General features: G+C 44.0%; 1 protein-coding gene across 1 annotated transcript in view; it reads right to left on the reverse strand.

Annotated features, from left to right (window-relative positions):
• Positions 1-10,607, reverse strand: part of LOC102197404 (E3 ubiquitin-protein ligase SMURF2-like) — a 52,729-nt gene extending 42,122 nt beyond the window's left edge. The window contains exon 1 of the mRNA XM_005738115.1: positions 10,068-10,607. Within this exon, the coding sequence (XP_005738172.1) occupies positions 10,068-10,341 (274 nt within the window). The 5' untranslated portion in view covers positions 10,342-10,607. The remainder of the gene's footprint in view (positions 1-10,067) is intronic.
• Positions 10,608-12,872: the final 2,265 nt, after the last annotated feature.

Consider the following 12,872-nt stretch of genomic DNA (forward strand, 5'->3'; position numbering starts at 1 on the left):
ATTTGGGGAAATTCACCTTGGGAAACACACCATGCATTAAGAAAGAAAATAAAAGTTAGAACAGCAATCTGAGCAGTCAGCAAAATAAGTTGCCATAAATCAGGAAATTGCAGAGGACCATTAAAAAGTGCACACAAGCACGGACTATTTACACCAATAAAGCAAGTATATTGTGCCCACGCCTCCCTCCCATGTTATCTTAGGGCCAGCAGCAACTGATATGATTGTGATGCCTCACACTCCTCAGATGGGGATTAAACTTTGTAGTGGACATGGACAGCTGCAGACACCATGGAGAAAGAGTAGTCGCTCCTGTTATAGCTCTTTGAAGCCCGCTTGGATCTGGGCTGACGGGAGCATGTGTAGTTGTTGCTTGTAGTACGGTAGCAAAACATTGGCAGGGGTGCAGACATCCACAAGGAGCCTTGAGCTCACCATCTGATAACAAAAATTTGTATCACTTGGATACAAGTGGACTCTAGCACACTCGCAGCCGCGAAAACTATCACATGGCTTTTAGGGTGTAACAAATGATTATTGCAGCTATATAGCGTAAGAAAGTGTGTCCACATTGTGAAGTGACGTTAAGCCCTGAAGTTTCCTCTTACATAAGGGCTCCCAGTCCCGGAAACAAAAAACAGCTTTTTAACTGTGATACAAAATCCTAAAAAAATGACTCTTTAAATGCTTGAAAACACACAATAGGACCTCGTGACGTTGAACTAAGATTACCTTTTGACCAAACTAGTCTTTAAACAAAGAGAAGATGCCGATACAAAGATACACACAAAGGGAGATTATCAAACAGGTCAGCTGCCTTTGCAAAAAACCTGTTGTATGACATGGAGAAAACTTGCCACACACATCCACACGTGAGAGGAAAGAGGCTGGCAGCATTCTTAATGTGAGAGCATTTCATCCGCCTCACGTCACCTTTTCCCTCCGTGATACAGTCCGCTGCAATTGCATAACAGAGGAGTCCGGCCCTCCTATTTTCAGCTCCCAAATAGTGGGAAACCATGCCACAATGGCACTGTGGCATTCCTGCTTCCCCTGCGCAGTACATCACTCTCTCTTTCCACTCTGTGTGCTACAATGTGCCTGACAGAGAGCCATCCAGACGAGTAAAGTCTTCCACAGTACCATCACTACTAAGTGAGAAGTCAAAACAGTGAGCGGAGCAGAGCAGAGGCACCGCTCGGGCTTCTGCAAGCTTGCACCACTGTTGGCTTGGACCTGAGCTGTTTTGAGTGGCTGCGTGGCTCTTCTAGCTTCTTGGCTCCTTTGCCCACTCTGATGTAATGGAGGAGAGCAGAGGAGAGGCTTGGATCAAGCTGCAGTGGAGGGGTGCTTAGTACCAACTTGTTTAACAGAAGTTGAGGACCACCGCGTGCTCCCTCCAAAATGTCCCGGGGACTTTTAGTTTCTAAGAATGACTTCACAGCTTCGTCTGGGAGCACCGTTACATCATTACCACCATGCCATATTTTCCCTTCTGCACTTCGCCAATGGATGCGTTGCACTGGGTGGATCTCGGGACAATAACAGCACGGTCATCGTAGATGAAAGCGCTCCGCTGCACGCCAGCAATGTCCGACTAACGCTGTGACGTCACATGTTCATTAACAGTAATTGTCAGCATTAACTAGAGCCGAATGCCGCTGTGTGCAGGTGCATGCAATAAACGGCTTTTACAATGCGCTGCGAGTCGCGTTTAAAGTGCCTGACAAGTGTCAACAGGACATGCGTCATCATGTCTGACCCAAATTTAGCCATGCTGAAACCATTTGTGAGGGCATCCATGTGTGCGAGGAACGAGGCACACCCGTGCTTTTCTAAATTATTAAGTAATACTTGTTTAAGATGCTCCTGTTTTTTGTTAAATATGAGACGATATGCTTTAGCTCAAAAGTTGAGAAATCCCTGTATTACAGCAGCCAAAATTAAATATCTAAAGTAGAATTTGACAGCTTGTAAATGAATAATGAAACAGCATAAGGCACAGTCCGTCTCATCCTGCAGAGAGACGCCATCACCTTGGACTGCAGCTGGCCAAGGAAGTCCCTGCTCCGCTCTGAAACCTCGGTGAGCTTCGTGCATACAGCTCTCCACTGGCTGCAGGTTCAGGATTTTAAGAGCCAAAGTACAATCACCAGCTGCGGTGCAAGATGGTGGAGTTGAACCGTGTCTGACCGTGGGATGAGAAGCTCTCTGGAGAGACAGCAGAAATACGAGATGGAGAGGCCAGGGCTAGCTGAACTTTTAAAATAAGACGGGGGGGGGGGGAATCATCCACCGGTAAACCGAGTGCAGATAGAATTGCTCTCTCAGACAGTTGGAAAAATTGCTAAGATGAGTCACCAAATATACTTTGCTGCCTGCAATAAAATAAAGTCTGTGTGCAGGAAACTCTGCAAGCCTGTTGCTGATAATCGTTTTTCTGCATTGGACTGCTCTGCAAAAAGAAATATTTTGGTTGAGAGGAAAAAAGCAGCACCGTTGGTGGCTGGTTACATCACTAGAATCTGAAGTTGGATATCAACCAGAAAAAACTATTAGACCCAGCGCAGATGAGGGGGTTAACAGCACTATACACCCGCAATACCAGTGGCGGTCAATACAGGCCTGGAATAATTCAAAAACAACAACCGTGTGGCAACAGTGGCAGAGATTTTACAACCCAATGTGGCTACAGAGAGAACAATTTAAACGGAGTCCTGTTTGGTCAGTAGATGAAAGAAACTGTGCTGACTAAATAATGAGTAGGCACGCACTGCAGGGCCCTGATGACTTGATGATTTCCTGTTTCATGTTTAGAAAAGCGCCTAGCTCAAGGCATCAAATGCACATTCCATATAGTTTAACCCATTTTTCCAATACTTACTAAAGTGTATAGGTATGCAGACATTTCAAAGACATGCTTAGACGTGTTTATCTATAACTAAGTATGCCTACACAATTAGTGCACAAGTCTCCTGCTGTATTGGTTTGTATTGGTCTTTTTAAAAAAACGCTTTTAGTCTTAAGCCATTTGTACATCAAACACTTTGCCTGTAATAATATGGGTTAAAAGCAGATATCAGACTACATCTGTAAAGATGAGTGAGTTCAGTGTCTGTAGCATCTGCCCGAGCGCTGACTCATCAGGCACTCCCAGTTTTGGCTGGATCTTGAGTTTGATATCTTAAGTGACTTCCTGCGAAGGAAACCGCAACGCTTATCAACCAGACAGTCATTCAAGAGTAGACGGGGAATAGTGAGTAACTACGAGCCTCTGCACATATTTAGGATTTTTCTAACTCTGAGGCAAGCGCCACTGCTAAAATATCATAGTTACTTGTCTGTGCGTATGCGGTCAGATTTTTTTACTGCACAGGAATCCAGTGGTGTATTTTCTCAGCTTCAGAGGAGATGCCATTGGAAATGTGATCTGGTGTGAATATAAACATCTCTCTTCTGATCCTGTCTCCTAAGAGCACTCAAGGGGGCTCAAACGTCAGGCTAAGGCATGAACAGACATTTCCAGTCAGCTGTTGGCGTCTTGTGGCTTTAGCACCAACACCACCACCACCAACAGCTGGTAACACTGGGAGACTAGAGAGCACCCCATCTGCTTAAAGTTAGTCAGAGTTACACAGATAATCTTGTCAACCCCTGTCCATCAGAGTTTAAAGTCAACCTAGCACGTTGAAGAATTAATCTCAGGTTACATGCATGCGTCGATGTTTATCAGTGCTAATGAGACTTTGTGCAAACGTGCTGAGTGATCTCACCTGGGCACGCTGCTGAGTGATAAAAATAAATAAATAAATAAATAATCGCAGACATCCTGACCATCAGGTGAAAGACAACTCGAGCTTCATGCACACATGGATGATTCTGACCCAAGTTACCCTCAAATTGTCAGTAAAATAAGATATAATCACAATGTCTGATGGATACTGTTCTTCAGTATACACTTCTTTTAGACATGCAAGGGCATCTAAAGTCAAACAGGGTTCTGGACTGATATCGGTTATGCATGCAACTCTCTAATGGAAAAAATACCCTCAAGTGGAGTTTCTAACTTCAAAGGGAGAACCACTTTGGGAAGTAGGCAAGAAATGGAGCTGGGGTTGGGAGGGTTGGGCTTTTGGGACCGACAGCATGTATAACAGCTATGCAGGGGATGATAGGAGAAGTGCCTGCGGGCGAGAATCTGTTTAGTTTTCACTGGAACGTCCCTCCCTCACACGCACCACTAATCCAATTCAAGCCCATTAACCACCACAGCCAGGTTAAGAGAGCAGGCCTTTGAAGGTCTTCCCCAAACCACCCTGAAGGATTAGCATTTTTCCAAAGGCCAAAGAGATGGTCTCACTCTGTGCACTCTTTTTTTTTTTGCCCAGTCAGGCCCACAGAAGCCACACTACTAGTGCGATCCTGGAGTGTAGCGATCCTGATCTGACTCATCCCGGACCCTGAATATACCCTGCTAATCTGAATTCTTTAAAAACTGTAATTAACCGTGGCTTCGAGCACATACACTACATAAAACATAGGTATGGAGGTCGTCCCTGTCTCAAGATAACAGCAGACATGATCATCCTTCTCTACCTGGAGGGCCAATTGACACACAGTGCAAAAGATGTACATCTGTGTGTGTGTTTAGTGTTTAAATGGGTCAGAAGATGAGGCGGCACAACCTACATGTGAGGCAACCACACAAGCTTGAGAAAAGCAGTGCATTTTCCCCCCTCCGATTTGGCCTTTAGTCCCATTTATTCATCTAGATTTTTGTCTGGGTCAACACTGGTTTGATTCTGCCTTTGATAACTCCACTGTCCTGGCCACTAGCGCTGCTGTCAAATAAAAGGCATAAAGGCCTGCAACCTCCAATACAGGAAGTCTGAGGCACACAGAGGGCCTGCGTGTCAGACTTGAGCATCTCGGGGACCTGAATTGTCTCAGTTGTGGTCCCAACTCTGCCAACAAGAGCTCAAACGGCCGCACTGAAATTCCCAAATATCTGTCGCACAGCTTCAACATCTGGATCGAAATGTAAAAAAAAAGTTACTCCCCAAATAACAGCTGTAGATAAGCTACCAGGATGGATCATGAGTGGTCTGCTTTGCTTCTCAAAGGACTATGAGCTCTGTACCCTACTGGTATCTCTAGAACTAATCCCCTTCGGATACAGGCCACCCCGGCTGAGGATCTCTGCTGTCGAAAGCTTGAGTACAAACAGGGAAGACCGCGGCTGATTTTCCCTATTCTTTCAGACACCAAATAAAACAGAGTGTGTGGATACAGGAAAATACTGTTTGTTCGAATATTAATATCACAAAGCAACAAATATGAGGTGTTGAAGCTCTGCTAAGCAGGAAGAGTTAATCTCCCCAAACCACACACGCTGCCCACTAATCAAACCCATACACACTGTTATAATTCAGCGAGCACATACATCTGCGAGCCACCCAGTGACACAAGCAACACACTAGACGCCTGAAGTCCCGCTGAGTAATACGACTGCGGTTCTTCACTTTACTTATTATCATAAGGGGATCTAGACTGCTCTGCTCCCCACCTGTCGGGGGTGACGTTTGGACAAGTGTTCGAGTCTGGGGAGCACTTCCTCTCTACAAAGCTGCCCACTCTTCTCTCCCGCCTGCTACATCTGGTCTCCTCTGGGCCGTTGCTGGCAGCAGTTGAGGGCTAAAGCAACCGCAAGAAGGCTTTGTCCTCATCGAGGAGCAGCTGAACCAACAGGAAAGCCAACTTCAGCCAGTCAATTAATTGATGGGACAATTTAAAAATTATGGGAGGCTCACAGCGGGGGGGGGGTGTGTGTTTACAAATGATGTGCCATAATTGCTCGTTGCATTCCTCCACCCTTGTTGTTTTATTTTCTCCACCTCTCCCACTCCTCCTCGGTCTTTTTCAGCTATTCTTTTGTTTTCTTTTACAACCTGTCAAAAGCTTAGAAAAAAACAAAACAAAAAGTAAAAATGTGGAAATGTTTGCTCAAGATGCATGACCGCGATGGGCCGAGCAGAGTCGACATTTCACCACATGCAGCTAATCACTGTGTATTTACAGTGTATCCTGTCTGAACACCCAGATGCACCCAAATCACTTCCATACAGCCACTCTGTAAAAATGGCTCTGACTGAGGCCACATGAATGCACCGAGCAGCCAGCTCAGACCACATTAAAACATTTTTGATGATCAGGTCCTGTGTGCCTCCACAGCCTCATCGGTGCCCAGCTGTGTGTGTGTGTGTGTGTGTGTGTGTGGGGGGGTGTGTGTGTGTGTGTGTGTGTGTGTGTGTGTTGGTATGAAATTATTTCAAAATAGACTAGCTAGCTGCATAATTTTTTCACTTTGACTTTATTTTTGTGTGTGTGGGGGGGGGGGGGTGTTCTTCTGCAGTTAAGCAGCATCCAAAAGACCCTCATCTGGAGGCGATGAGCTGCACTGAAAAGCGAGGACTTGCAATTTAAAAAAGACCCAAGTCTTTCACTCAACCCACACTGGGCCTTTGTTGCAGCTTTCAAATAAATGTGTTTTTTTCTGCATGTTCATTCATTGGTATATTGCAAACCACTTCATGAAAAATAACAGCACTGTCAAACTCTCATGTGTGGTTATTTAAAACAGAAAAAAAAGAAATAAACTAAACACAAAGTGCATCAGACAGAAGGACGATCGGAGAGTGATGAGGAAGCTCGGTTAGAGAGGGTGGGAGTGAAATATGCTTTGGACCCTGGTCTGAGAGGGAAGAGGCTTACAGTCGGAAAGAACAGGAGTGACTCAGAGAGGAAGAGGTGGGAACGCGAATGGAGAATTGCAGGGAATCCCACTGAGATAGCTCTCTTCGGCGGTTCACGCCGCGCCAAAGAATTCAGATGAGCAAACCATATGCTTAACAAGTCACATGTAAACTCAGAGCTGAGACACAACAGCAATAACCCGTAAAGGACCTAACCAGAGGAGACAAAAAAAAAAAACAAATTAAATGAAACATCGGTCAGTTTTATTATTCTGGTGCACATCTTTCCAGATAGAAGCATTTTTCATGAGGACATCGCTCCGACTGTGCCTGATTATTAACCATCTCTGGTTTTATGGGTCTGATTTTACTTCTATGACAGGCGAGCTTGTGGTTCTATATTTGCTGAGGGTACAAATGACGTGCTCTCTTTTCTGCAAAGTTTAAAAAATTCAGGCACAGATGATGGAAAGCATCCCAAGTTATGCCAGAAGCCAGGCGTGCATGACAGAGCTTAAGATGCATCGGACGATAAGACGAGTCGTTTCTCAGCAATTTCACTTAAGTGCATGTGATGTAATGTTACGCCATTAGCCGTGTTTGTTTCATGACATAACTTAGCAGACATCAGCTGCAGGTTATAATGGAAACCTGCCCTCAGGAGTCAAAGTGTGGGCTTTAGCAGCTTGCTTGTGATATTTTTTTCCCCCTGCTTTAATAGCCGGCAAACATCTGCAACATCTGCTTTAAATGGACAAGAGGCTTGTCAGCGAGGAGAGAAGCCTACGACGCAAACAGTTCTGGGCCTGTTTAAATGTAGCAACTCATCGCTCACAACCTGTCGGGGGAAGAAATTAATCAGAGAGCTATGTCAAAAAAAAAAAAAAAACTCCACTGGAGATGACAACACGCAGCTACGACATAGCAACACTCTCTGAACTCATTGCTTCTTCTGTACCGACCTAGTACACAGAGCTGTGCAGGGCTAAACAAAGAAACATAATGACAACGTGGAGTGAAGCTTCAAATATGAAAGTGAGGACTCTGTCTTCCTCTGAGCTCCACTTTGCACGAGCTGGAGAACAAGGGATCGCGACGGCCTGAGCGAAGGAACAGAGCGGACCATATGGATGAGATAGCACCAGATTACATAAGTCTGGGGGGGGGAGAACTTTCCATGAGCAGGGATAGTTAACAAAACAAAACATGCAAGGATCCTGAAAGCCAAACACATACATGTGTGCAAGTAGTAGTTTCTATTTCGCTTGCTGATTGATAAGTAGGGAGCTTAATATTGACTCTTGATGAGTGTTTCACAAGTTTAACTGAGCTTAAACAGGAGAGGTGCGCTGCAATGTCCTGCTCTCACCATTTTTTCCCCATAGTGGACTCACATTCTTCGAATTCCACCAGGAGACGACTGCAGTGACAAACTAATTCACAACCGAGACTTTTATTATGCTCATCTCCAAAGTCGCATTTTTCCTCAACCCCGCAAGTCCACTAGAGTAGCTTTGCATGACACGGGGTTCAAAATAATCCTTGTTTAACTTGTATAGCTTCTCAGTTCATATACTCTCTGCAACAAGCCCTTTTAGCTTTAAAGGTCCACTTTAATTTTAAGTTGTATACCTAAAAAAATGACATAACTTCATTTTGCAAAGTAGAGTTACAAAGTGCTTCACAGTTTAAGTAAAATCCACACATCAAAGTAAAACGATCCAAAATACGGACACATAGACAGCCATATAATCAACTATTCACACTTCAATACATGCAAATAGTTGTAAACAAGGGTCGAAAATAAAGGGGACGAGACTAAGGGAAAGCTAATGTGTTTTCAGCTTTAAAACCAATAACACAATCAGCTGACCTGACAGGCTGAGGAAGGCTGTTCCACAGCTTGGATGCCAAAACCTAAAAAGCAAGATCACCTCTGGTTTTAAAATCAGAGTGAGGGACAGTTAGGAGATCCTCGGTAGAGAATGGGAGAGGCCAGCTGTAGTCATTGGGTCTCAGATGCTCTGCTATATAAGCAGGGCTCTGTACATGTCGAGCTTATATGTTAATAACAGTGTCTAGTTTCTGTTAGCAGCCTTACTTCAGAGGAACATCACTGTAGAGAAAGTAAGGACTGGGATCCTAACAGTTTTGAAGGCAACGCATTCTCAAATACACACTCATATACAACTGTATGGATCATTGCGTCATTGTGAAACTGTTGCTGAAAGCTTTCCTGTCTTCTGCCACTCTGCATGTATCCCACTCACCTCACTGAGATCCCCTGCTTATCTCCACTTGTTCCTATCAGAAACATCACCAACTTAAATGTTTCCCTCGGCAGTTCCTGGTGGAACAAACAGCCCTTTAATTGGATTCAGGTCGGACCTTGGACGCACATCAAAACAAAACAAAAAAAGACCCAGGAGGCAGCCGTCTGACCCCCTTTTCCAGTCAAAACAGTGAGCTGCTCTCGTGTAAACCTTTTTATTTCCCCCCCTCCTGACTGTGCTGATGCCGAGGAGAGCGACAGGTCCGAGCAGACCAGCACAGCTACATGCTACTTCCAAACAAAGTGACATTCAAGTGTTTCCCAGTGAATCATAACGTAGCGGTACAAAGGGGGCCACGGGTTCACGGATACAACTTTAACCTGCTTTAACGACGACACCAAAACAAAGGGGGGCAGCCGTTTGTCGGTTCTGGCGCACTGCTCGCTCACTGCTCAGACTCCAGTGACCTGAGCTGCTTATCATCTCAGCCGAAGCTTGTCCTGTCATAAAGACTTGATTAGAGCTAACCGGGAATGCTACGTTCAGCTAGCCAACTTTTGTGCGAGCCCGTCTGTCAGCGGAACAGCACAACACTTGTAAAGCTCCCCTTTGTTTAAAAATAATGGAATTTTACGAGCTGGAATATAAATGTGAGACACTAATACACACTAAGGTTTGATAAGCGTCAACCAGCTACAACTGGAAGGCGGCTCATTACTGGAGCTGAGCGACCCGGGTACCAGTGTTATGGCTGGTGGTGCTTTACTGGCGACAATCACGAGGCTCAGACTATTTCCAAGAGCAACAATATCCTCATTAAGCGTTTTCCTCGCTTTTCCTGCTTGCCTTAGCCCTGTGAAGTCAGCTAGTAATTTAAATACACTGTTGCTGCTAACAAATCTGTGCAAATGAGAGCAGAAAGCACCGGCGGCGAGCCAACTCCGTAGCCCATGTGAACTGTTCCCAGCCAGCAAATACACGGAGCCTTCCTAGCTGGTGTGTGTGTGGGAATACGTGGGGATTTAAAAGCGTTGCAGGCTACCTGTTAATCGCAGCTTCACGGGGCCATTCCGCCGAACTCCTTGGTTAGACATCTCCTCTCGACCCCAGCCGTCACTGCGCGTCCCAAAAAAATGTCTATTTAAATGTAAAAAATGACAAGGTTTATCAACCTCTCCGCCAGTTTTAGACAATAATGGAGTCAAAGCATTGTGGCCCGGATGTGGACTGAACTGCCATAGCGATCGCTCACAAATGAGAAAAATTAAGGAAAAGGAAAAAGAAAAGCCCGAGTGGAGGGCTGCTGCAAATTGCATTTACTGGAAATGCGGCCGCCGTTGCTGGAGCGTGTGAACGAGCTGGTGGTGGAGCCGAGGCGCTGCTTATCTTCACATCTTCATTGAGAACCTCTGCCTCGGACTGTGAGAGTCCTCCTCTGCTCGTCGAGAGTTGAACTGCGGAGCCCTCCGGGGTAGATCCCCCTTCAGGAGGCTGCTGCTGGGAGCTGACCAGTGACGACAACACGCTTTGTGGGAGTGAAGCATTTCTCCAACATGTGGCATATAACTATGAATCATATACACAGCCCAACAAGGGTTGGTGATGAGTAGGACCGCCTTTGATGGCACAGGCAAGCCCAGCTCCCTGTGTTTATATCCCTTTATTAATTTAACATGGGCGTAGTTACAGTCTGAAGTTGCCCAAATTGTTTTAAAGACGGGCACATTTGCATTCCAGGTGTCAAAATATATGAAAATTCTTTTGACAGTTTTTTTGTTGTTGTTTGCTGTCAACTAATCATAGTGGAAAGTAAAACATCACAGTGATTTTGCGGTCATTAAAGTGTGTTCAGCATTTGCAAATTGATGATTCATTTCATAAATTATGAGGCACTATTTATCCCTACATAAGCTGCCTTTATAGGTTAAAATTATCAGTATCAGTTTTGGTATCGGTAATACTGGCTCTGTGTTTACTTGGTATTGAATCAATACCAAAATTTGCAATATCACGCAGCACTAACACTGATACCTTGGCTCTTTTTCTATTTATTAGTGTTTTCTTAAGTTGCACTGCATTTGACCTCTCAGGGCCACCATATATGGGTATCTAATTAATGATCTGTAATAATAAGCAGTAACATCAGAAATTAAAAAACAATCCTAAATAAGTAAATAACAAAAACATCATTAACAAAAATGAAAGGAAATATGTCACTCAGGTGAACAGGTGAACACCTTAACAAAGGGGAAAGTCAAGACTATCCACTACGTTGACAAAAGTATTGGGCCAAACTCTTTGAATCTTTGAATTTAGATGTTTTCAGTCCTGTGGCCATAGGTGTGTAAAATGTAGTACCAAGCCATGCAGTCTGCCTTTATAACATATTGTTTGTGAATGAACGGGTTGTTCTTACGAGCTCACTGAATTTGAGTGTGATAGTGTGATAGGATGCAACAGTTGCAACAAGTTAGTTTGTGAAATTTCTTTGGTCCTACATGTACAACAATCAGCTGTTAGTGCTATTGTTGCAAAGTGGAACCACAGCAACTTAGCCATGAACTTTTAGAACGTGTTCTCGCTGAGTGCTGAGTCTATAGTGTGTAAAAATCACCAACGCTCTGTCAACTCAAAGCTGCAGAGTTCCAAACCTCACAGAGAGGTTTATGGAAAAACCATAAACACAGCCAATGTAACAAGGATCAAACAGAACAAATACCCTGCAGAAACCTGAAACGATGACATGTTATGACATGACAGAGCGCTTTGAGTAGAAAAGCGCTATATAAGAATCAGTCCATTTACCATTTATCATTTAATCATTGTTGGCTCACAGACAGACAGGCCTTCAGGCTGGTAGCAGAAGGGTAGAAAAACACATCTTCTCTCAGAGGATGGTCACATAAATCAGTCAACCTCAAAGAGCAATTAATATTACTCCCCAACATTATCATATCTGCTATACATAATAATAACAATGATAATAATTAAAAGAATGCGAAATATATCCAAGATACTGACAGGTGAGGGGATAAACTTTCAACAGTTAAAGCAGCACATCATCTGCCAAAGCCAGTGGCCTATTTTTCATATTTCAAGTAAGCAGTCTGAATCTGTACCAAGATCTTCATTTCCTCATGCTCCACCTCTTCACCCACTTTCAGGAAATTCGCTGACAGATATACAAACAGACAAATAGCTCTATGTGTCTGATCATATTGTAATTAAAGCATGGGAAGCCCCAAGCATCCCGACAATATGGTAATTTTACTTTTGAACACTAGGTGTTCTAGTCTTTGTGGCTGTACTTCTATTAAACTTCTCAAAAGGGATTCATGTATTTTTTTCTTAAACCAACAAGTATTTATTTGTACTTCATGCTCTGTGTTGACCAGTATATCAGTACTAGTGCTGATATTAAATGGGTTCTGTGGAAACCATTCCACATGACTGAGCGAGAAGCAGTTTGCCTCTCAGTCTAATAAACCCTTCACTGCACAAGGAGCCATTTTTGGTAACTTAAATGGACATCAACATTGACCTCGTTATGACTCACTGTGATTTCGTAGAACCAGGTGAATTTCTTCCAGTCAATCAGCAAAGATCAGGTTATGTGGCAGATAATGCAGTGAGATCACTGCATCAGCTCGATCAGCCTGAAGTATTTCAAACTTCAGCGTTCTTCAAGAATTCAGGAAACTGGGTGTTTTTGGCCTTAGCTACTCACACACTTGTCATCATCAGAGATGGGCAGTAACACGTTACAAGTAATGTATCATTGTAATCCGATTACTTTTTTCAAGTAATGAGTAAAGTAAGGGAGTGTTTTACTTGCATCTATTTGAAA

Source organism: Pundamilia nyererei, unplaced genomic scaffold (genome assembly GCF_000239375.1).
Source record: "Pundamilia nyererei isolate P.nyererei 1_Seehausen unplaced genomic scaffold, PunNye1.0 scaffold00081, whole genome shotgun sequence".
NCBI lineage: Eukaryota > Metazoa > Chordata > Actinopteri > Cichliformes > Cichlidae > Pundamilia > Pundamilia nyererei.